Here is a 25,253-nt window from a genome sequence, read left to right as displayed (position 1 = left end):
ATCCCAATGTCGAGCCCCATGCCTGGTCTGTAATAGGTGCTCACCGAATACTTGTTGAATGAATCAAGGAATGAATAAGTGAGTGAAAAAGGATCTCTAGAGCTGTGCCCCACATGCCTCTTTTTCTCTTTTTTTAATTTCTAGGATTGGAACATCAGTTAACATCTGACCACTGCCAGCCCACCCCCTCCCACCCACGTCGATCGCATCTCTGGGCTCCAGGGATAAAGCAGGTCTTGGGGTGCACCATGATTTCACCATTCTTAGTACTGGCCATTGGCACCTGCCTTACCAACTCCTTAGTGCCAGGTATGCTTGGGGACACAGGTGGAGGCATAAAAAGGTGGTGCAGATGGGGTATGATGAGGGCAGTGTCTACGTTTTAAGGTCCCAGAACCATCCAAAGTATTTAAGAGCTGAAAACAGTGTTCAGAGCAGGAAACCTCAGCCCTGCTACTTGCATGTGTTAGTTGAATAGGTCACTCTTTTCCCATATATATATATTCCCATATATATATATATATGCCCATATATATATATATATGCCCATATATATATATATTTCCCATATATATACACGCACACACATACACATATATATGAAATATATATATACAAGGAAATATATATTTTCCATATATATATTTTTCCATATATATATTTCATATATATTATATATATTCTTTCTTAATTTTTTTTTTTTTTTGAGACAGGGTTTCGCTCTGTTGCCCAAGCTAGAGTGCAGTGGCGCCATCTTGGCTCACTGCAAGCTCTGCCTCCTGGGTTCACGCCATTCTCCTGCCTCAGCCTCCCGAGTAGCTGGGACTACAGGTGCCCGCCACCGCGCCAGGCTAATTTTTTGTATTTTTAGTAGAGACGGGGTTTCACCGTGTTAGCCAGGATGGTCTCGATCTCCTGACCTCGTGATCCGCCTGCCTCGGCCTCCCAAAGTGCTGGGATTACAGACGTGAGCCACTGCGCCTGGCCTGTCTTTCTTTCTTTCTTTCTTTCTTTCTTTCTTTTCTTTTTCTTTCCTTTCTTTCCTTTCTTTTCTCTCACATCCGAGTGAAGAGACCACCAAACAGGCTTTGAGTGAGCAACAAGGCTGCTTATTTCACCTGGGTGCAGGCGGGCTAAGTCCGAAAAGAGAGTCAGCCAAGGGAGATATGGGTGGGGCCGTTTTATAAGATAGGGGTAGGTAAAGGAAAAATTACAGTCAAAGGGGGTCTCTGGTGGGCAGGAGTGGGGGTCACAAGGTGCTCAGTGGGGGAGCTTTTTGAGCCAGGATGAGCCAGGAGAAGGAATTTCACAAGGTAATGTCGTCAGTTAAGGCAAGGACCGGCCATTTTCACTTCTTTTGTGGTGGAATGTCATCAGTTAAGGTAGGAACAGGCCACTTAAATTTCACTTCTTTTGTGATTCTTCAGTTACTTCAGGCCGTCTGGATGTATATGTGCAGGTCACAGGGGATATGATGGTTTAGCTTGGGCTCAGACGCCTGACACTTTCTTTTTGAGACAGAAACAGAATCTCACTCTGTTGCCCAGGATGGAGTGCAGTGACGTGATCTCAGCTCACTGCAACCTTTGCCACCCAGGTTCAAGTGATCCTCCTGCCTCAGCCTCCCGAGTAGCTGGGATTACAGGCGTGCACTGCAACACCCGGCTAATTTTTGTATTTTTATTAGAGACGGGGTTTCATCATGTTGGCCAGGCTGATCTCGAACTCCTGACCTCAAGTGATCCACCTGCCTTGGCCTCCCAAAGTGCTGGGATTACAGGTGTGAGCCACTGTGCCCAGCCTTTTTCTTGTCATTTGTAGTTCTCACTAGTGAACTCATCTTCAACAGGAGTTTTTTGTTTTTCTTTTTTTTGAGACAGTGTCTCGCTCTGTCGCCCAGGCTGGAGTGCAGTGGCGCAATCTCGGCTCACTGCAAGCTCCACCTCCCAGGTTCACGCCATTCTCCTGCCTCAGCCTCCCAAGTAGCTGGGACTACAGGTGCCCGCCACCATGCGCAGCTAATTTTTTTGTACTTTTAGTAGAGACGGGGTTTCACCATGTTAGCCAGGATGGTCTCGATCTCCTGACCTCAGGTGATCCGCCTGCCTTGGCCTCCTAAAGTGCTGGGATTACAGGCGTGAGCCACCGCACCCGGCCGAGTTTTTTGTTTTTCTGTTGGAGATTCACGCGGAAGTGTTTCCACAGCATGGCATGGTGTTTTCAGGACACTAGGGGTTCAACTAATTCTAGGCCAGTTTTTATGTTGATTTCTTGGTTTACAATTCTTATACTATAAATTCGGATCCCCACTTAGACCTGGCTCAGATTTGGACTTGAATTCACATTTCTTATGAATGACTGTCTTTCTCTATCCCTTCCATAGCTCCAAGGCAAAATGCGTACCTTAAAACAGCTTCAGCAGACCTGGTGTGGTGGCTTTAGCAGGCCTGGTATGGTGGCTCATGCCTGTAATCCCAGTGCATTGGGAGGCTGAGGTGGGAGGATCGCTTGAGTCCAGGAGTTTGAGGACAGCCTGGGCAACATAGTGAGACCTCCATCTTTAAAAACAAACAAACAAACAATTAGCTGGGCATAGTGCTGCATGCTTGTAGTCCTAGCTACTTGGGAGGCTAAGGTGGGAGAATCACTTGAGCCCAGGATTTCAAGATTATGATGAGCTATAATCAAACCACTCCAGCCTGGGTGACAGAGTGAGACTCTGTCTCATAAAAAGAAACCAGCTTCTGGCCGGGAATGGTGGCTCACGCCTGTAATCCCAGCACTTTGGGAGGCCGAGGTAGGTGGATCACTTGAGGTCAGGAGTTTGAGACCAGCCTATCCAACATGGCAAAAACCCCTCTGTACTGAAAATATATAAATTAGCTGGGCATGGTGGCGCACTCCTGTAATGCCAGCTACTTGGGAAGCTGAGGCAGGAGAATCACTTGAACCTAGGAGGCGGAGGTTGCAGTAAGCTGAGATTGCGCCACTGTACTTCAGCCTGGGCAACAGAGCAAGACTCCATCTCAAAAAAGAAAAGAAACCAGCTTCAGCCTGAACCTGTACCTGGCTTGCCATCGCAGGTGTTCCTCTCTGCATCAGCTCCTGTGGGCCCCTCTGGTTTTAGATTCCCTCATCAATGCTGCCTCCTGAGGATTTTCCTTCCCCCTTTTCTTCCTTTTTCAAGCTATGTGCTATTTTTTTTTTTCCGCAGCATTTCTGTATCTGGAGCTGGAGAAGAGAGCCTTCCTCGGCTCAGTCCATTATGTGGCTAGAAGTCCCCACTTGCCTTCCCCGCACTCCAGTGTCTCCATCTGTCCAGTGGGGATGAGTTCCTCCCGCTTAGGGTCATCATGGGAATCACATGGGATAGTCACAGTGTCTGGCAAGGAGTGGATGCTCAGTGAATGTTGGTCTCTTCTCTTAGGACGGCTGTATTTCAGCAGATGAGGAGATGGGGTGCAGTGGGGCACTGAGCCTGAGCTGCTGAGCTCTCAGGCCATTGCTGCGTCTGAGACCTCGTGGTGCCAGTTGCATCCCTGGGGGACCAAGGTCACTCTGGGACGGGGTCCCTGCCTTCTCAGCACTTACAGCCCACCTGGGTGAAAGATGAACTAATGGATGAAAAGGGAAAAGGTGAAAAAGTGACAACGTGAAAAATCTTCAAGCGTTCAGCAGTTCAACTTTTTGTATCTGCTGTTGCCAGGCTGGAGTGCAGTGGCACAATCATGGCTTACTGTAGCCTCAAACTCCTGGCCTCAAGCAGTCCTCCCACCATGGCCTCCAAAAGTGCTGGGATTACAGGATGAGCCACTTCTTCAGCCTTCTTTTTTTTCTTCAATTAGGTATAACTTACAGAAAAGGGCACTGATCTTAAATACATAGCCTGAAAAAATTTTGACATATATTTATACCCATGTAACCACCACCCAGATCAAGACAGAACATTTCTGGTTGTGCGGCATCGGTGGGCTTCCCTGTGCCAACCCCCTCCCAAAGCCAGAGGAGATGCCCAGGCTTACATTGGCCACCAGAGACTCGCTTTGCCTGTTTTGAGCCTCATATAAATGGAATCATATAGTATGTACCGATCAGTGCCCCTTCCCCGGCATTCTGTCGTGAGCATTAGCACATATCATTTAGTAGTCTCCAAAAACAATAGCCTCTTGGAATCCAGTTGTCCAGAGCCATCGTTGCTTAAACCAGACTCCAAACCCTTCTCAGGGACAGGGCCTGGGTGGCTCTGGTGAAAAAGACAAGGACTCTGCCCTTGTGGGACTCCAGTCTAGAGAGAACAAGCACTCGACGGAGCAGGGGACCCGGTGGCAGAGCCTGGGCTGAACAAGGGCAACAGGTGTGGGGCGGGCTGATGTCAGCCCAGCCCCGGGACCTCCAAGCTGTTAAGTCAGGTACAGGTTGTAGCGGGTCAGGGTGGGTAGAAGGTCTTCACCACCCAGTGGCACCCAACTGGCCAAAGAGGCTGTATGACCAACAGCACTGTGGTGTGTTTTGAGGAAGGCAGGAGGGAGGCTGGAACCAGCCTGGGCCTGGGGGACCTCGGAGGAAAACCTTTGGCCCCGGCCTTGCCCAGACTTTATCTCATGTCATCCTAGAACTGCCTGTGGATAGCTATGGGTGTCCCATTTCCTGGGGCAGAAACTCTTGTCCAAAGGCACCCTGTCGGGCAGAAGGGCCAAGGTGCTCCCAATTCCCAGTGGGGACTGCGTGGGGACGTCTGAAATTGATGCCCTCAGCAGACACTTCCAGAAGAGAGAGGGTGGACCTGGGGCTGTGGGGATGAGGGCAGTGGGCTGAGGGATTGGGGTGGTGGTGACGTAAGGGGAGGCCTCTTGGGGAGGGGCGTGGGGTGTGCTTGGGTCCAAGGCTAGAGCTGCACTGCAGCACCCTGGCGTCTCCTCGCCTGTGCTCTGCGCCTATGCTAGGCTGGGGCAGAGCCACGGCGACGCGTGAGTTTCCGGTTCTCCCACTTGGGGCCCTAATCTCAGGCTCTCCATTTCCTAATGTGGAGGAGACACTGGTGCCCACCTGCCAAGGCAGTTGAGAGGAACAAGAGAAGCTGTGTGGGGGGTCCCTGGCATCTCGCCCAGAGCCAGTGTGTGTGTGAGGAAGGAGGGCTGTTCTTCACCCACGGCCACTCCGAGAGCCAGGCACGCGTCGGAGCTGGGCCAAAAGATGAGAATTGTGTCCCCAGCCCACGAACATGCTACACGGCCTTGGACAAGACCCTCCCACTCCTGATCTCTCCTCCCGTTCTGTGCAGTGGGAGGCCTTGAAAGAGGAAACCGCTAGGGAGCCTCCTCTCTAGGCTTCTGAGCAGATCTGATAGGGCCCTGGGACAGAGGGGAGCCCCGCAGACTCTGGGAGGGACTCCAGCTCCCATAGCCAGGATCCTGGTCCAGCCCTGGAGACGGGATAATGGGGATGGGAGGCAACTTTTGAGCCTCTCCTGTGGGTCAGGTGTGTCACTTGCCTTATCCGGCCCAGTCCTTAGAGCGACCCTGAGGGGATGATGCCAGCAATGTCATTTAACAGGGGAAGAGACTGAGGCTCAGGGAGGTGACAGAGCTAGTACTTGGAGCAGCTGGGGGTTTTTTGTTTGTTTGTTTTTGAGACGGAGTCTCGCTCTGTCACCCAGGCTGGAGTGCAGTGGTATGATCTCAGCTCACTGCAACCTCTGCCTCCCGGGTTCAAGCAGTTCTCCTGCCTCAGCCTCCTGAGTAGCTGGGACTACAGGTGCACACTGCCACACCCAACTAATTTTTCGTATTTCAGTAGAGACGGGGTATCACCGTGTTGCCCAAGCTGGTCGCGAACTCCTGAGCTCAGGTGATCTGCCTGCCTCGGCCTTCCAAAGTGCTGGGATTACAGGCATGAGCCACCATGCCCGGCAGCTGGGGTTTTAATTGAGGTCTGTCTGGCACTAAAGCTGTGGATTGGTTGCTGGACACACACACACATGAGAAAGAGGGAGAGAGAAAGAAGTGTTCTTAGTTCTCATTTTATCTCAAAACCATAAAGCCCCAGCCAGAAGTCACTATCAGCCAAGAGGGATGGAGGGGGCGATGAGAGATGCAGAATGTCGTCCTTGATAACTAATCCTAACAAGAGTGAGATCACCTGGCTCCTTTAAATTTGACACATTAAGCAAAAGGCAAGCTTCGCTTTCCAGCACTGCTATTAACTCTGCCACCAAGTCAGGTTCCTGCTGAGCCTACTTTAATGAATAAGCTAAGCAGAGTTGATAATTGATGGCTGGCTATATCAGGGGACCCCTTCTGCTGGAAGGAGTTTGTTGAATAGGTTAAACATTACTCTCTTAATTGTGCTAGCACAATTCATTTGCTGCCTTAGCAGCTCATCTCCCTACTGGGTAGAAGGAATGAGCATGGGCTTTGGAGCGAAACCCAGCCCTGCCAGTGTCTGCCTGTGCTGTGTGGCCTTAGGCAAGTTGCTCGTTGTCTCTGAGCCTTGGTTTCTTCATTCTGAGATGTGAGGAGAAGACCCCAGGGTCCACAGGCTTTTCTGGAGGATCTGGATGGCGCATATTTATAAATCACAGGTGTGTTGTCTGGGTGGGCAACTATTGCACCCACCTCCAAGTTCAGGCATTCCAGCCTGAGCAATCAGAAGTGGGGGGATCTGTACGTCTGGGGATAGGAGGCTATCCTTACCCCACCAAGTAACTGCCTCTCTCTCTGTTTAGAGAAAGAGAAAGACCCCAAGTACTGGCGAGACCAAGCGCAAGAGACCCTGAAATACGCCCTGAAGCTTCAGAAGCTCAACACCAACGTGGCTAAGAATGTCATCATGTTCCTGGGAGATGGTGAGGCCCAGGGGCCTGTGGGAGGGGTGGGACAGGACACCTAGCTAGGAGCCTGGGAGCCAGGCTGAGTTGAAGGGGGCTGTGTTGAAGGGGCTAGGGCTCTGGAGGAAGGGTGTTTAAAAGGATGAGGGGCCAGGCTGTGGATTCAAGAGGCCTGCTCTGCCAGGCAGCCCCCTGAGGATCTGGGGGTGAAGGGAGAGAGGGGCTGCTCACTGACATTTACAGAGCCACGCCCAGTGCCAACTGCCCGAGCCTGCCTTGGTACCGAACTAGAGAGCTTCTGGGTACCCAAGCAGGCTGATTGGAGAGGCAGGAGCACGAGAGACTGAGCCCCCCACTCCCCACTGCAGGGATGGGCGTCTCCACAGTGACGGCTGCCCGCATCCTCAAGGGTCAGCTCCACCACAACCCTGGGGAGGAGACCAGGCTGGAGATGGACAAGTTCCCCTTCGTGGCCCTCTCCAAGGTGAGCCCCATCCCCAAGCCCAGTTCAGGTCTGTATAACCAGTATCCAGGTCGAGCATCTGAACATGACAGCAGCCAGAGGTCCCCTGACCCCCTGACCCCCTCCATGCCCAAGCCCACTCCCCACCTGGAGCAGCCACCACCCTGACTTCTGACACCATAGCATCACTGTACCTGCTTGCGTGTGTGTGTTTAGAGAGAGGGTCTTGCTCTGTTGCCCAGGCTGCAGTGCAGTGGTGCAGTCATAGCTCACTGCAGCCTCCAACTCCTGGGCTCAAGCCATCCTCCCACATTAGCCTCCTGAGTAGCTGGGACTACAGGTGTGCACCACCACATCTGGATAATTAGAGACCCCCTCAAGGTCTCTAATTCTCGGGCTTAAGCGATCCTCCAGCCTTGGCCTCCCAGTCTTGGGATTACAGGTGTGAGCCACCATGCACGGCCTATATATGCTTTTTTTTTTTTTTTTTTTTTTTTGAGACAGAGTCTTACTCTGTCTTCCAGGCTGGAGTACAGTAGCATGACATCAGCTCACTGCAACCTCTGCCTCCCGAGTTCAAGTGATTCTTCTGCCTCAGCCTCCCAAGTAGCTGGGATTACAGGCACGCGCCACCATGCCCGGCTAATTTTTTTATTTTTAGTAGAGACAAGGTTTCACCCTGTTGGCCAGGCTGGTCTCGAACTCCTGACCCCAGGTGATCTGCCCACCTTGGCCTCCCAAAGTGCTAGGATTACAGGCATGAGCCACCGTGCCTGGCCTGTATACACTTTTGCATGAAGTTCCAGTTCATTCATTCTTTCCCAAGGCAGTTCATGAAGTTAATTAGACTATAGGCATACCTCACCTATACTTCGGGTTTGGTTCCAGGCCACTGTAATAAAGCAAATATTGCAATGAAGCAAGTCACACATTTTTTGGTTTCCCAGTGCATATTAAAGTTATGTTTGCACCCTACAGTAGTCTTTTAAGTGTGGGATAGCATTATGTCTAAAAAAATGTATATACCTTAATTTAAAAATATGCTATTGCTAAAAAACACTAATGAAGTGAGCTCATGTTTTTGGAAAAAATGATGCTGATGGACTTGCTTGACACAGGGTTGCCACAGATCTTCAATTTGTAACAAACACAGTGTCTGTGGAGTACACTAAAATGAGGTGTGCCTGGACTGACCTAGGTTGTTCAAGGCAGTGTGCACTGCCGGGTAGCTATTGCTATTGGTGGTGGTGATAGTGGTGTTATGTAATAACCTCCAGACCCTGGGTCAGGCCCCAGGCTCACTTTTGGGGGAGTAGTGGGGACTATGGTGCCTTCTGTGCCTTCAAGGTGCTCTCAGGCTGGTGGGGAAGGGAGACAGGCAAATAGTTTTGGGGTCTCTGCTAAACATCCGGATGTAGGGCAACCCTGTGATGGTGGCCGCAGGGCAGGTGGCAGAGAAGTCAGCGCTGGTCTTGGCCCCACCCTTCCCTTCCCCAGTCCCCTTCCCCCTCACTTTCACTACCGTATCCCCAGACCCCCCACTCCTTCAAGAAGGCCCCTCCCTCTCCCTTCTCCAGGACTCCCCTGCTCCCCAACCCCTCCCTGGCTTCTGCAGCCCCAGGCCCAGAGAGAGGCCTCCGCTGACCCCACCTGAGCCCCACTCTTCCGCCAGACACTTCTCTGTACTTTGGAGAGCGAAGGTCCTGCGCCAGTGCTGCCAGGGTGCAGGGAATGATGGCAGGAAGCAGACAGCTAGGTAGTCCTGTGGCTGTGGGGGGCTTCAGTGGGCAGTGGGCCTGGTCAAGGCTATGGGGTCCTCTCTGGTTCCTCACGCCCCAGTCCCCGTGGTGTGAGTGTAGGCGGGGTGGGTGCCATAGGGGCGAAGGCCTGGCCATCTCCTGATCCTCCTCTCCCACCTGCAGACGTACAACACCAATGCCCAGGTCCCTGACAGCGCCGGCACCGCCACCGCCTACCTGTGTGGGGTGAAGGCCAATGAGGGCACCGTGGGGGTAAGCGCAGCCACTGAGCGTTCCCGGTGCAACACCACCCAGGGGAACGAGGTCACCTCCATCCTGCACTGGGCCAAGGACGCTGGTGAGTCGGGGGAGCAGTGGGGAGCAGGACCAGCTTCGTGGCCTGTCCGGGCCTCAGTCTTTCTGACTGTGTCATGGGAAGGGGTCAGAAAAGGCTTCTCTGTGGGGCTCCCAGCTCTGATGTGCTGGGAGTCTGTAATATCCATGGGATTCCTTCCGTGACAGGGGAAGCTGAGGGTTCGGGGTTCACTCAGTGGTGGGTTCTGGTCCCAGTTCATTTCTCTGAGTCGATTCTTCATTTGACTATAAAACGGGTGGGAACGTAGCCCCCTCATAGGGTTGGTGTGAGGAGGGAGAAGTCAGCCCAGGGCTAGCCTGTGGGGTGCAGTCCATGGCCACGCCCCTTCCCTCCTCAGAATTGGGAGGCCCAGCCCGTGCCCCCAGAAGCTTTAGTCAGGGGCCAAGGCCAAAACACAGGTGACAAGGCCAACATACAGGTGACAGAGCCACAGTCCACTTGAGATCCCTCAGGGGTCCTGTGGGCGCCTTGATGAAGGGGAGGACTCCAGCCCAGGTGCTCACATCTCAAAGGCCTTCGGGGTGAGGGGAGAGGGTTCCAGAGGCAGTGTTCTGGCTGCTCGGCTACTTGGAAGCCACTGCCAGACACCTACTGCTGTGGATGGGGAGACTGAGACCCGGGCAATCCTCAGAACTGAAGCGGGGGGCCTGTCTTTAGCGGGGAGGGGGAGGGGAGCGAGGAGGCCTCTGGGACACCCCGATCTGTGGATAAAGCCAAACCCGCCCCTCCTGCACCCCAGGGAAATCTGTGGGCATTGTGACCACCACGAGAGTGAACCATGCCACCCCCAGCGCCGCCTACGCCCACTCGGCTGACCGGGACTGGTACTCAGACAACGAGATGCCCCCTGAGGCCTTGAGCCAGGGCTGCAAGGACATCGCCTACCAGCTCATGCATAATATCAGGGACATTGACGTGAGTGCTCGGGGCAGCCGGGCAGGGACGGGGTGAGGCGGGGCCTCTGGTGGGTAGGAGGCCTCAGGCGCAGGCTGGCCCGGAGAAAGCAGCCTGGCCTGGCTCCCCACACACCTGGGAGGCTCCCAGCCCATTAGGGGATTTGCGGTTGGGCAGGCAGGCACTGTGGGATTTCTCTGCGGTGGGGCTGCGGGGTGAACCCTCATGTGACCGCCACCACACCCCAAGAACCAGGCATCCAGGGATGATTCCATAAATTGAAACCTGGTGCTGTGCCCACCTCTGCCCCCCACTACACAGGGAGGTGGTGATGGCCAAGTGTCGTCTGCCTGCCCTGCGTATTCACATGGTCACAGATGGGTGCATATCTGTACACTCAACCACCAGCATGCCCGGCAAAGAGGTGGTGTGTACAGTGGTTGGCTAGTGCCAGCTCTCGTGTTTAAACTTCCGAGTTCCAGACCTTGCCCTGCGTGTTGCTAGCTGTGTGACCTTGGGTCAGTTACTTAACCTCTCTGAGGCTTCCCTTTCACAACTCCTTTGTGAACTGTACCTGCCTCATAAGCTTACGCCAAGAACTGATTAAGATAATCCCTGTGGAGCTCAGCACAGGACCCGAGGCCTAGCGAGTGCCCAGAAGGTGGTGGCACTTATGCAGGAGCCACATGTCCTTGCCCTGAAACACACTTCAACAAACCGAGCTGACTCATGGAGACAGAAGTCATCCATGTGACGCTTACTCTCTGTTCTTAAGTGAGAATGCCCGGCTCGTTCCTCTTCAGGCTTTTGTTGCCTACTGTGGGGGACTGCTGAGGCGATCTGGGGACTTCTGCCCCTTGAGCCTGGAATGGGGATTCGGTGAGGGGCAGAGAAAGCCCCCCCGCCCAGCTACGCCTCACCTCTTTCTCTCCACCACCAGACAAACTCACCTGCCTTCAGCCCTCCATGCACTGCCCCCCACAAATTTCTGGGGGCCACTTGGCCCCTCTACAGTAGAGACCCACGTCTGCCCTTTTCCCAGCATGGTGGATTAAGTACCCGCTTTCAGGACACACAGTGCTGTTGGCCCCTTTCAGTGAGCAGACATCTGAGGCCAAGCCACTCATCCTGGCTTGCCTTCACCCGACATGTGGCCTGGGGCGAGTTCCTTCCCCTCCCTATGCCTCAGTTTCCCCACCTGTGCAGCAGGAACAGAGAGCCACACTTGCTTGCTCCCAGGGCCGTGGGAGGCCGCGATGAGGTCATGGATGTGAGAACATTTGTTGTACAGGCACAGGGTATAATTACATGGGGACTGCTCCTCAGAGGGGTTTGTCAGGGACAGCCTGAGCAGGGGACAGGAACTTGAAGGAAATTCGAGGGGAGGGAAGATGTTTCAGGTGAGGGGGTGGGAGATGAGGAGGGGGGGCCACAGGGGCCACATCAAGGGGCACAAGCCAGGGAGTGAGTGAGGAGGGAGGACCTGTGTGAGGATCCCTTTCTTTCCTCTTCTTCCTTTCTCTCCCAGCCCCACCTGCCTCTCCGTCACCACCCCCCCCAAAAGCCTCCCAGTCCCCAGACTGTACATGAAACAAAAATCCTGGTGTCCACCCTGAAAATAAATACTGTTGCTTAAAAAAAAAAAAAGAAAGAAGAGAAAGAAAGAAAGAAAGACACAAACCCAAACCCCAAAGCCAAACAGCAAGTCTGTTATTTGGGAGTTTAATGAGCCCGTGTGAAGTCGCTGCCGGGCTGGAAACGATGAGGCTCCCTGCAGGAAGATTGGGGGCTTCGTTTTCCACTCTGAAGATGCCAAGAGGTCAGGTTCTGTGGGAACAGTTGTGGTGTGGGGGGGCAAGGGACCCGTGACCTGGGGTCCCCTTCTCCTTCTTCTCCTCCCAGCCCACCCTGCCCCCTGAGCTCCTGGCTGCAGCTGAGAGCAAGGACTCTGCCTCTCTGAACCACTTGTCTCCCCACTCCTTCTGGCAATAGAAATGCCTTCCAGTGGCAGCCACCCCCTGGGTGCTGGGGACTTCCCTGGGTGACTGCCTTTCCTCCTGTGATGGGTCTGTGGATGGATGTTAGTTGCATTTTATTTATTATTATTATTTTGAGACGGAGTCTCACTCTGTCTCTAAGGCTGGAGTGCAGTGGTGCGATCTTGGCTCACTGCAACCTTCACCTCCCGGGTTCAAGCGATTGTCCTGCCTCAGCCTCCTGAGTAGCTGGGATTATAGGCGCACATCACCACGCCCGGCTAATTTTTTTTTTTTAATTTTTAGTAGAGGCGGGGTTTCGCCATGTTGGCCAGGCTGGTCTCAAACTCTGGACCTCAGGTGATCCGCCCGTTTTGGCCTCCCAAAGTGCTGGGATTATAGGCGTGAGCCATCGCACCCGGCCTATTTTATTTTATTTTTGAGACAGGGTCTCGCTCTGTTGCCCAGGCTGGAGTGCAGTGGCGTGATCATGGCTCACTTCAGTCTCAGCCTCCTGGGCTCAAGTGCTCCTCCTGGCTCAGTCCCTTGAATAGCTAGGAGCACAAGCCTGTACCACCATGCCCGGCTAAGTTTCGAAACAAATTGTATTTGTATAGACAGAGTCTTGCCATGTTGTCCAGGCTGGTCTCAAACTCCTGGCATCAAGCGATCCTCCCGCCTCAGCCTCCCAAAGTGCTGGGATTACAGGCATGAGCCACTGCGCCTGGCCAGTCACATTTTATGGATAGGAAAACTGGGCTCACAGAGTTTAGGTGGCAGGCCCTTGGTCAGTAGGCGATAGAGTCAGGGTTCAAACCCAAGTCTGACTTCAAAGCTCACGGCCATGACCATGGCCTGGACCCAGGCTGGTCCTGGGGCACCTTTCCCACCTCTCCTGCCATCCTGTGTTCCTGGCCCCCTGTGCATTCCACAAAACCTAGGTTCTAAGGTGGGAGACAGAGTGGAGGATAGAGCAAGGGACCTATGAGGCCTGGAATGGTGGATCTGGGGCCAGTGTCAGCCAGGCTCTGCACTCCCAAGGTGTCAGCCAGGGGCAGTGGCCCGGGCTGGCGCCCGCGGTGACAAGAGAACACTAGTGTGGTGGTCACCGCAGGCGGCTGCTGTTATGCTCTTGGCCCTATTTTAAAAATAGTCAGAACTTCAAACATGGACTCCCAAGGAAAACAAACAGTCCCGCGTCCGTCTGCCCGCACACACCAGCTGGTGGGTAAAATTAGCCTGGTGGTGACTACAGAGCCGTGAGGCCCGGCCCCGCTGTTTGCCCAGGCTGCGGTGGGCTGGCTCCCAGCTGTGGGCTGCCCCAAAGACCTCCCTGGCTGGAGCCTCTCCCTGCACACATTCAGCCTTCCACCGTGGGAGAGGAGGCTCTGGGAGTCCCTGCCCTCAGCTGCATGAATACAGCAGGGCCCTAGTGCCATAGCCGGAAAAGCCCTGGGTTTGAATCCTGATGCTGCCACTTCCTGGCTCTGTGGCCTTCGGGGGAAAAAACCAATTTCTGTGCCCATTTTTTTAGTTGGAAAACAGGTGACCAGGGTTTATTGCAGCCTTGGTATGAAGTTGAGTCAGAATGTATCTTAAATGCTTAGTGCCTGACACACGGGGAACGCTCTGTAAATGGTCTGATTCTTATTCAAGTGGGAGTTCTGTGGATTCCGGGAAGCCAAGTAAGGTAAGTTATCAGCTCCTCCAATATCCCTAGAAGCGCCAAACCACCGTCCCAATAGACTCGTGATTTCATCTCCCCACGCTGGACAAGTAAGGCCCAGAGATGACTGAGGCCTGGCTCACCAGGCTGGGAAAGTGTCCACACCGTCTCCAGGGACTCCAGGAGTCCAGGTTCCAAGCTGAGGTCACTGGGGCTTCTGGGCATCTTGGAACCCTGCAGAAGTGATGGTTCCTGTCTCTTTTAGGTGATCATGGGGGGTGGCCGGAAATACATGTACCCCAAGAATAAAACTGATGTGGAGTATGAGAGTGACGAGAAAGCCAGGGGCACGAGGCTGGACGGCCTGGACCTCGTTGACACCTGGAAGAGCTTCAAACCGAGACACAAGGTAGCCTGTGCTGGGGCCGTGTGGCTGCAGAGGTGGCCTGTGATGGGGAGAGGCTGTGTGACCCCCGCTCTGAAGCTCTGTTGTCCTCTGTAGAAAGGGCATCGGAAATCTTTCCTCCATGGGCTCAAATGGCCTAAGAGATATACAAGCGGTAGATAGTCGGTGACTAATCATTTCCTTCCCTTGGAGGGGACACCAGAGAGAGGCGGACGGTGAGGAGGAGGCTGGGCCAGGGAATAACCTGTGTGGACATTCAGTCACCCTGAGCACCTATTGTATGTAGGCACCTGGCGGGGCATGCGTGAGGCACAGAGGCTGAGCCAGATGGCCAAGGAAACATGGAACGCTGTGTGCCTGCATGGGGGACACCTGGCTCTGCAGGCGCCCTTGGAGGACAGACGACAGGGAGGGGCCAAGAAGCTCTGGGCAAGTAGGAGGACGGAGGGAGGAGGCAGCGCTGGATGGATCAGGGGAGGGCATGGTTGGCCCCAGTGTGCAAGCCATGGAGGGAGCGGAGAAGCCCTCCACAGTGAGTCCCCCTTGGCTGGGGGATGGAATAGATTGGGGAAGGGAGGCTGGAGGGACCTCTGGAAGGACCCCAAGCTCCAGCTCCTTGGAGTGGCCTCTGGCCCTTTAAATCTGAGCTGCTGGCCTGCAGGCCTGGGGCAGCTGGGGTCTGGAAATGACTGTGGTCAGGGCTGAAGACAGTGGGGAGTAGCCTGGCAGCCACTTTGATGTCACTCTGGGGTTGGGTTTCTGCAAGTTCCAGGACTGGCCCCTGGGGAGGCCTCGTGGGATGAGGCTGGGCCAAGAACGAGGTGGGGGTAGGGACTAGGGAAGGGCCCCCGTGGGGTTGGTGGGGGTGTGGAACTGAGTGGCTTTGAACCCTTTCCATCCCTTCTGAGTCAGCTCAGGCTGGGCCAGAGCCCCCTCCAAGCTCAAGCCAGAGAGACACCAGCCTCAGTTTCTCTAAGTGGCACATGGGGCCAGAGCTTCACCCTCCTTGCCCAGGCAGGGTGCTTACCCAGGAGCTCGGTCTAGACCTCTAAGACGGGGAGAGAGCGTCTACACCATGGCCCCGAGCCTGGCCACATTGGGTATCAGGTCCCGTGTAGGCCCCACATCCCTAGAAAATCATGCCTTAAGAGTGGGTTTTAGAGTCAGTTTCACCTTTACCATTCAGTGGCTACGTGGTCTCTGTGCCTCGGTGCCCTCATCTGTAAAGAGGGAATAACAGGAACAACCCTGGAGGGAGAGAGCACAGGAGAGCCACCTCCAGGAAGCAGGGGCTGGGGGGGTTGCAGAGCCCCACTTTCTGAGCCTCTCTGCCCTCCTCCCCACAACAGCCCCTGAGGCTTGAAAAGCCACTGATCCCACTGTCATTGCTAAGAGAAGGCAGGGGGTCTTCTAAGGGCACACAGCAGATCCTTGGCAGTGCTGGGACCCCTGGTCCAGGCCCACATGGTGCCCTCTCCAGGCCTGGCCTAGCTGGCTTCTTTCTGTGGACTTTATTCCCTGGGGAAAGAGCCACGCCTTTATCTCCCCTCCCAGATGGGGTCCCCAAAGCAGAGCTGGGGCTTTGCTTCCTCCCTGGCCCTCCACAGCCTCCAGAAAACAGCCCACACCTGTCAGCACTCAAGGCCCCTGGAGACCTGTGCCTGGCTCTTCTTTGCCCCATGATCCCTCCTCCCTGGAATAGCCTTCCTGACCCTAGGCTGTTCAATTCCCACTTGTCCTCCAGGGACCCATTAGAACATCACCTCCACCAGGAAGCCCTCGCTGGTCCTGTGTCTGGGTTCACGGCCTCCCTGGGCTCTATCAGAATTATCATTCCCTTGCATTATACATTATAATGGGCTATTGATTCATCATTTCTTGAGGTCAGGGATGGTGGGTCCTCAGGGAGAGATTTTTAAGTGAGGGAAGGAAACAAGTAAAGGCCTCAGACTCTGATAGCTGCTGGGGTCAGTCCTTCCGACTCTCCCTAGCCCCCGGCATGTGCTGACACAGCCCTTCCTCCTAGCACTCCCACTTCATCTGGAACCGCACGGAACTCCTGACCCTTGACCCCCACAATGTGGACTACCTATTGGGTAAGTGGAGGGGGTGGAGTGGAGGATGCATGGCTCGGAGCCTGGTGGCCGGAGCTGCGTGTGGCCAGCACCTGGGGACAAGGCCCTAGCCTGATGCCCACTTAGGGGCCTCTGCTCTTGGGCTTCAGGACCTGGGAGAGGCAAGGAAGGGGGTTCTGGTTCCTGGAATTAGGCCTGAAATCTGCTGGCTGTGCAGGGGGATTAGCCTCATTGGGCACAAGAAGAAACTGAAGCTCAGAGAGGGGAGTGGCCCGTGGCATGCGGCACAACTGACAGCGGTACGGCCCAGGCAAGTTTGAGCCCTGGCTGGGAACTGGGACTTAACAGCTCTTGGGCTATGGAGCCTGGGACCTGGAGTCAGCTCTACTGTGTGCATGGCCAGGGCAGAAGCCAGCCAAGTTATCTCTGCCCATCCTGACGATTGCCCTCCTCCCCAGGCAGTGGGGAGCAGGTGGTGAGGGCCCAGGGGCAGCTTCAGGTCTGGTGGGATGCTGCCCTGAGCACCACCATGCAGCTATCTGGGTTTTCTTTTCCAGCTGTCTGGAGTGCCAAGCAAGTGGTGGCAAAATCTCCTGCAGACATTTCCCAAGGAACACAGCTCCGCGTCCTGGGTGTCATTAGAGGTTATGGGCTCAGAGCTGTGCGCCTGGTGGGTCCTCCAGACACATGCACACAGCCTCTTGCTTGCCTGGGTCACATGGCACACACCCAGTACCACATGGGCTGTGCATGCACCCGTGTATCATGCTGGTTTTGCTCATGGATCTTAGAGCCAGAGTGCTGGGTTCAAATCCAGCTCTACCACCTCTAAGCTGTGTGACCTTGGGCAAGTGATTTCTCCTCTTTCTGCCTCAGTTTCCTCTTCTATAAAGTAGGGATAATGATGCTCCCATAAAATGGAGATAGTGATGGGGCTGGCGACAACCCCTGGGTTGTCATGAGCATGACATGAACTTGTGTTGTATAAGTTATCTGTTGCTGTATAACAAATTATCTCAAAACTTAGGCCAGGTGCAGGCCGGGTGCGGTGGCTCATGCCTGTAATCCCAGCACTTTGGGAGGCCGAGGTGGGCGGAGCACAAGGTCAGGAGATCGAGACCATCCTGGCTAACGAGGTGAAACCCCGTCTCTACTAAAAATACAAAAAATTAGCCTGGTGTGGTGGCGGGCGCCTGTAGTCCCAGCTACTCAGGAGGCTGAGGCAGGAGAATGGTATGAACCCGGGAGGCGGAGGTTACAGTGAGCCAAGATCGCACCACTGCACTCCAGCCTGGGTGACAGAGCAAGACTCCGTCTAAAAACAAAAAACAAAGAACAAACACAAAAAAACTTAGGCCAGGTGCAATGGCTCGCGCCTGTAATCCTAGCACTTTGGGAGGCCAAGGCAGGTTGACCACTTGAGCCCAGGAGTTTGAGACCAGCCTGGGAAACATAGCGAGACCTCAATTCTACAAAAATTTTTTAAAAACTGGCCAGGTGTGGTGGTGCACACCTTTAGTCCCAGCTACTCAGGAGGCTAAGGTAGGAGGATCCACCTGAGCCCAGGAGGTCGAGGCTGCAGTGAGTTGTTGATTATGCCACTGCACTCCAGCCTGGGTGACAGAGCAAGACCCTATCTTAAAAGAAAGAAAGAAAGAAAGAAAACAGCCAGGTGTGGTGGTGCCAGCCACTCAGGAAGCTGACGTGGGAGGCTTGCTTGAGCCCAAGAGTTTGAGGCTGCAGTGAGCTATCATCATGCCACTGCACCAGTTTGGGCAACAGAGTGAGACCCTGTCACAAAACAAAACTTAACAGTTTAAAACAAGAGTAAACATTTATTGCCTCACTCAATTTCTTTGGGTCAGGAATCTGGGGACAGCTTAGCTGGGTCTCCCATGAGGTCACAGTCATCTGAAGGCTTGACTGGGGCTGGTGCTTCCAGGACGGTTCACTCACATGGCTGGCGAGTTGGTCTTGGCTGTTGGCAGGAGGCCTCAGTTCCTTGGCACATTGCTCTCTATAGAGCAGCTTGAGTGTCCTCATTATATGGTGGCTGGCTTCCCACAGAGATCCAAGAGTATATAAACAGAAGCTACAACATTTTATGCCCCAGCCTTCGAAATCACACACCATCATTTCGGTGGCATTCTATGGCATACAAAGGCTAGTGTGGGAGGAGACCACACAAGCACGTGAATTCCAGGGGGCAGGGGTTATTGGGCACCATCTTGGAGGCTGGCTTTTGCCTCCTTCCAAAGCGCTAACAGCATGTGGCACCAAGTGAACCCTGTGTGCGTGGGAGCTATTGTTCGGCTGTGTACCCACTCACAGAGGGGCAGGGTGTTCTGGAAGGACACCAGAATTGGAAGGACACCAGAATCAGAAGCACCAGCATGGGACACATGGAACTTTGTGCCATGGGCAAGGAATGGATCATTCTCCTTATGTCACAAGTGAGAAAACGGAGCCCAGTGAGCAGGAGGGACAATGATTCCAAACCTTCTGCTGTTTCGCTGCACAGGCCACCGTGCCCTTCAAATCCAACATGTAAATGCACACACACTCTAGCGGCCCCATCGAGTCCAGGCTGTGACCCTCTGCCTTGGGGCCACAGTGCTGTGTGCTGAGCCCTGCAGGCTGGAGGCAGACTGACTGATGGATTTGAACCCCAGATCTGCCACTTCTCAGCTGACAATAGCAAGTTATGGAACACCTCTGGGCCTCAGTGCTCCTCATCTGTGAAACGGGCGTGGTGATCCCGCCGCGCCATAGTGGTGGGAATGAAAATGAAAGGAATTGGGGCTGGGTGCGGAGGCTCACGCCTGTAATCCCAACACTTTGGGAGGCCGAGGTGGGCAGATGACCTGAGGTCAGGAGTTCGAGACCAGCCTGGCTAACATGGTGAAACCCTGTCTCTACTTAAAATACAACAAAAATTAGCTGGGTGTGGTGATGCATGTCTGTAGTCCCAGCTATTCAGGAGGCTGAGGCAGGAGAATCACTTGAACCCAGGAGGCAGAGGTTGCAGGGAGCCGAGATCGCACCACTGCACTCTAGCCTGGACAACAGAGTGAGACTCTGTCTCAAAAAAAAAAAAGAAAGAAAAAAAAAAGGAATTGGGGGCCTAATTCTGGACCCACAAAAATCACCCAGATAAGGATCCTCCCAGCCACCATACTCTACCCCAAGCTGGCTGTGGGGAGCCTGCATTCCCTGAGACACCCCAGCTTCCTTGGAGTCCTCCTACCCGGGTCACAGCCTCTCAGCATCCACATCCTCCTGGCGTCCTCCTCAGGTCTCTTCGAGCCAGGGGACATGCAGTACGAGCTGAACAGGAACAACGTGACGGACCCGTCACTCTCCGAGATGGTGGTGGTGGCCATCCAGATCCTGCGGAAGAACCCCAAAGGCTTCTTCTTGCTGGTGGAAGGTAGGGGCCCCGGGTCTGCTGAGAGGGGGCTGCTGGAAACACGGCCCTGGTGTCAGGATGGAGAAGTCCAGCTCTTAAAGGGAACTGACTGGTTTGGGGGTGAAGGGAGAGGTCCCTTTAGGAGAATGGGTTGTGGAAGGAGACGGGTGGCGCTGTAGACGCTCCCAGCCCAGCAAGCTGCTCTCCTTTGGGCAGGGAGATGCAAGTTAGGTTCAGCAATCCAGGAAGGCTTCCTGGGAGAGGAGGCAGATTTCTCCCCTTTGGTAGTCTTTCTTGGAGACCTGGCCCTGGAGGGGCAAGCAGCCCCTCAGCCTCACCGCCCAGAAATGCAAATCCGCAGGCCCCGGCTTTCCCACGCTGTGTGCTGATGTTCCCAGGCTCTTTCAGCGCCGGCCAGGGGCCTTGCAGACAGACCTGAATTCTTGGCCTGGCGCTGCCATCTGCTGGCGGTGTGACCTTTACCTGTGCACTTCTGTTATGTGAAGCCAAAAATAGCATCTGTCTCCTGGAGAGTGATTCGCCTCCATTGTGTTCAGAGACATAAAGTACTTGGAACGGGGCCCAGTAAAGAATAAACCGTGTTTCTATTATTAGCCTTATTATGGCTACACAATAGTTAAGGCGGGAACAATAGGAAGTGTGAGGAAGTGATAAAGATTCCAGAAACCTTCCAGTGCTAACAGCCCTTGCCCACCGCAGTTCCTCATGTTGCCTTGCTGACATCGGTATGTATACACACACACACATGCACACACGTGAACATGTTTGCACATATGCTCCCCACGCATACATACATGCTCAGCGCCTCCGCCTTCCAGAGGTGAGCGTCCGCCAGCCCAGCTTGGCTGCTTTCTTGCCAAACCCCGGGGTTCCCACTCGAGCACAGCGGTCTTGGCCTGGCCCCGAACAGGCCTCTGACGCCAAGGAGCCAGCCAGAAACCAGCGGTGGCGAGCACGGGCTCCCCCGGGAGCGGTTTCCTTTGTGAGCAAGGCCAGGATGGGCCGCCCAGGCCAGCTGCTCCCAGAGCCACAACAAAGGGAGGACACGCCCTGCCAGCCTGCCGGGCCACCGCGAGGCTCAGACTGGTGGGAACAGAGGGCTGCCTGGCGCCCAGGACCCTCCAAGCTGGGAGTGTCCACCAGGCAGCGCCCTCCTGTTAGCGAGGGAGGTGTTCCTTTAAGGTCACAGAGCCCTCGGCTGCTGGGCCAAGCCTCCAGCCAGGCCCCTGCACTCACCCGGAGGTGGGAAGTGGGGGTGGAGGCTGCGGGGGTTCAGGCTTCGGCAGGGCTTTGTGGAACCGCCACAGGCACTGCCCAGGCACTGGGGACTTTCACTACCTCTGGGAGCTCTGTGCTTTCTTTTTAGAGGGGATGATTTGAGGTAGAGATGAAAAACGGGGTTAGGACGAGTCACACCTGAATTCACATCCTGGCAAATCCCACCGTGGGCTTCCCCACACTAGGCCTCAGTTGCTCCATCTGTAAACAGGACTGATCATATTCCTCTCTGCCCAGCATTGCTGTTCAGGGGAAAAGAGACATGGGTGTGTCGTGCCTGGCACATTGTAGGGATTCCAGCGTGCCCCCTTCCCTACCTCCCAAAGGCTTCAGTGCCTCCTTCAAGCAGCTAGAGACAGTGCTGGGAGGGGTGGTGGGAGGAGTACAGCTTCCCGGCCTGGTGAATTTGATTACACATCTGGACTTTGCAGCCCCCATGCATGTGCCTTTGGCACCGGGGCTGTCCCTCTCTGGCCTCCGTCAGGTTGAATGGCTGCGTCAAATGCCTAGGCTGTGGTGCTAGCTCAGAGTGGTGCCCGGCGAAGGTTCCTGTCCTTCCCTAGCTAACAAAGGTTAATCCAGCAGCAGTGTTGTGGGGCTGGGGAGCAGATCTTCCTCCCCTCCTCCCTCACCCGAGCCCTTTGCCTTGGTGTCCCAAGGAGGCAGAATTGACCACGGGCACCATGAAGGAAAAGCCAAGCAGGCCCTGCATGAGGCGGTGGAGATGGACCGGGCCATCGGGCAGGCAGGCAGCCTGACCTCCTCGGAAGACACTCTGACCGTGGTCACTGCGGACCATTCCCACGTCTTCACATTTGGTGGATACACCCCCCGTGGCAACTCTATCTTTGGTAGGTGGGCCTTCTTTGGGGTGGACACTCCTGGGGTCTCCTGTCTACCCACCTGGGAGCAGGAGTGGGTGGGAGAGCCAGCAAGCCCAGAGCATGGTGGGGACTCAATGACAACTGGGTGGGGAGGAAGAGTTACTGGGGATGGGGAGAAAATGCAGGGTGAGGCAGGGGAGTGAGTTGAGTGGTGGTCGGGTAGACAGGCAGGTGGGTGGATGGATGGCCACATTGACCATGGCTGGGCGAGAACGTGGATAGATGAATGAGAGAGGATGGCTGGCTGGATGATGGATGGATGATGGATGGATGGATGGATGGATGGGTGGATGGATGGATGGATGGATGGATGGGTGGATGGATGGATGGATGGATGGATGGATGATGGATGAATGATGGATGGATGGGTGGGTGGATGGATGGATGGATGATGGATGGGTGGATGGATGGATAATGGATGGGTGGATGGATGGATGGATGGATGGGTGGATGGATGGATGATGGATGAATGATGGATGGATGGATGGATGATGGATGGATGGATGGATGGGTGGATGGATGGATGGATGGATGATGGATGAATGGATGGATGGGTGGGTGGATGGATGGATGATGGATGGGTGGATGGATGGATGGATGGATGGATGATGGATGATGGATGGGTGGATGGATGGATGGGTGGATGGATGGATGGATGGATGGATGATGGATGGGTGGATGGATGGATGGATGGATGGATGATGGATGGGTGGATGGGTGGATGGATGGATGGATGATGGATGGGTGGATGGATGGATGGATGGATGATGGATGGGTGGATGGATGGATGGATGGATGGATGATGGATGGGTGGATGGATGGATGGGAGGGACATGGGTACAATGAAAACTGGGGAATGGTTAGTTGGAAATAATAAGGTTTAGAAGGTGGCTTCTTGGAGGCATTGCAGGGCCCTTCAAAGAAGATCCCAGGGGTTACCAAGCCACCAAGGAGCCTAATCTGGGGGCTGGGGACTGTACTCCTGGGGCCCCAGCATGACCCCTGAACACCCCCTCCCTGTGCAGGTCTGGCCCCCATGCTGAGTGACACAGACAAGAAGCCCTTCACTGCCATCCTGTATGGCAATGGGCCTGGCTACAAGGTGGTGGGCGGTGAACGAGAGAATGTCTCCATGGTGGACTATGGTGAGACCTCCAGGACCCAGGGCTGGGAGGGGACAGGGCACCCCTCGGGGATGGGCTTGGGAATAGGGTGTCAGCTTGTGGTCAAGGTCAGGGGGTCTCAGAATGACTGGGACTTGAGTCCCAGTTTGATTGTTGAGTCCCAGGTTGTTTGATTCAAACAACCTCAGTTTGAATCGCCTTCTACAATCTAGCAGCTCTGAGACTTTGGGCATGTGACTTCACCTTTCTCTGCTTCAGTTTCCTCTCTAAAAGGGTTCTACCTTTGACGGTTGTCTGAAGGACCAAATGGGTCTGATGAGCTTAGCATAGTGCCTGGCACAAGTAGGTGCTCAATATTTTATACTCATTTTTCTTGGCCCTATAATATTCCAGTATACGAGACTTTGCAGTTAGTTCATCCCATCCCATATCATTCATTCGTTCTTGATACTCCCAGTGGTTCTAGGGGGTCTAAAGATGCAGCAATGGTAAGAGTCTCCCCCTCAACTCTCCCTGCTAATCCAAGCAGCCCAAATGAGGTTAATTTTCTCTGTTGGGGGTTGAGAATGCAGACTCCTGTGTCAGAACGGGCTCAGGTTCAAATCCTGTGGCCTTAGGCAAAATGACTTTCCCACAGTGAGCCTCCTTTTCCTCTTCTGTGAAATGGGAGCATTCAAGCCAGCCTGGAAGGGAGATGGAAAAGCTGCGTGCGCAGCGCCAGGCCCCTGGCAGGCTCTCAGCAGGTGTTTCCCCTGGCCCACAGCTCACAACAACTACCAGGCGCAGTCTGCTGTGCCCCTGCGCCACGAGACCCACGGCGGGGAGGACGTGGCCGTCTTCTCCAAGGGCCCCATGGCGCACCTGCTGCATGGCGTCCACGAGCAGAACTACATCCCCCACGTGATGGCGTATGCAGCCTGCATCGGGGCCAACCTCGACCACTGTGCTCCTGCCAGCTCGGCAGGCAGCCTTGCTGCAGGCCCCCTGCTGCTCGCGCTGGCCCTCTTCCCCCTGAGCGTCCTGTTCTGAGGGCCCAGGGCCCGGGCACCCACAAGCCCGTGACAGATGCCAACTTCCCACACGGCAGCCCACCCCTCAAGGGGCAGGGAGGTGGGGGCCTCCTCAGCCTCTGCAACTGCAAGAAAGGGGACCCAGGAAACCAAAGTCTGCCGCCCACCTCGCTCCCCTCTGGAATCTTCCCCAAGGGCCAAACCCACTTCTGGCCTCCAGCCTTTGCTCCCTCCCCGCTGCCCTTTGGCCAACAGGGTAGATTTCTCTTGGGCAGGCAGAGAGTACAGACTGCAGAAATTCTCAAAGCCTCTTATTTTTCTAGCAAACGTATTTCTCCAGACCCAGAGGCCCTGAAGCCTCCATGGAACATTCTGGATCTGACCCTCCCAGTCTCATCTCCTGACCCTCCCACTCCCATCTCCTTACCTCTGGAACCCCCCAGGCCCTACCACGCTCATGTCCCTGTCCCCAGGCCCAGCCCTCCTTCAGGGGAGTTGAGGTCTTTCTCCTCAGGACAAGGCCTTGCTCACTCACTCACTCCAAGGCCACCAGGGTCCCAGGAAGCCGGTGCCTGGGTGGCCATCCTACCCAGCGTGGCCCAGGCCGGGAAGAGCCACCTGGCAGGGCTCACACTCCTGGGCTCTGAACACACACGCCAGCTCCTCTCTGAAGCGACTCTCCTGTTTGGAACGGCAAAAAAAAATTTTTTTTCTCTTTTTGGTGGTGGTTAAAAGGGAACACAAAACATTTAAATAAAACTTTCCAAATATTTCTGAGGACAGAGCTGAGTCTTTGTGGTCAGGGAGAAAAAGACTGAAAGAAGCTTATTTCTCTGTGAAGAACTGGCTTCAGGGCCCAGGGTACAGGTGGGTTGGACAGTGTGGAAAGGCCTTCTGCTGTCCTGGGGGCTTCACACTCCCTACCTGTGCCACTTTGGACACATAGGTTTGTGTCTCAGTTTTCTTGTCTGTGAAATGGGAGACAACCCCCTTCTGGGTTGTTGTGAGGATTAAAGAGGAGGCTGGGTGCAATGGCTCACACCTGTAATCCCAGCACTTTGGGAGGCTGGGGCAGGTGGATCATTTGAGGTCAGCTGTTCAAGACC

General features: G+C 54.6%; 1 protein-coding gene across 5 annotated transcripts in view; it reads left to right on the top strand.

The window, feature by feature from the left end:
• Positions 1-24,919, top strand: part of ALPL (alkaline phosphatase, biomineralization associated) — a 69,793-nt gene extending 44,874 nt beyond the window's left edge. For 2 of the 5 annotated variants that reach the window (XM_008966543.4, XM_003813948.5), the window contains exons 2-12: positions 145-309; positions 6,725-6,844; positions 7,195-7,310; positions 9,212-9,386; positions 10,144-10,319; positions 14,206-14,349; positions 16,373-16,442; positions 19,717-19,851; positions 21,789-21,980; positions 23,039-23,158; positions 23,901-24,919. In XM_008966543.4, the coding sequence (XP_008964791.1) occupies positions 249-309; positions 6,725-6,844; positions 7,195-7,310; positions 9,212-9,386; positions 10,144-10,319; positions 14,206-14,349; positions 16,373-16,442; positions 19,717-19,851; positions 21,789-21,980; positions 23,039-23,158; positions 23,901-24,166 (1,575 nt within the window). In that variant the 5' untranslated portion in view covers positions 145-248 and the 3' untranslated portion in view covers positions 24,167-24,919. Of the gene's footprint in view, positions 1-144; positions 310-6,724; positions 6,845-7,194; positions 7,311-9,211; positions 9,387-10,143; positions 10,320-14,205; positions 14,350-16,372; positions 16,443-19,716; positions 19,852-21,788; positions 21,981-23,038; positions 23,159-23,900 lie in introns of those variants that run through there. The other 3 variants (XM_055096965.2, XM_003813950.5, XM_063601643.1) reach the window with 3 other exon arrangements.
• Positions 24,920-25,253: the final 334 nt, after the last annotated feature.

Source organism: Pan paniscus, chromosome 1 (genome assembly GCF_029289425.2).
Source record: "Pan paniscus chromosome 1, NHGRI_mPanPan1-v2.0_pri, whole genome shotgun sequence".
Taxonomy (NCBI): Eukaryota; Metazoa; Chordata; class Mammalia; order Primates; family Hominidae; genus Pan; species Pan paniscus.
Note: the sequence above shows the minus strand (reverse complement) of the source record. Positions and strands in the feature narration are given on the sequence as shown.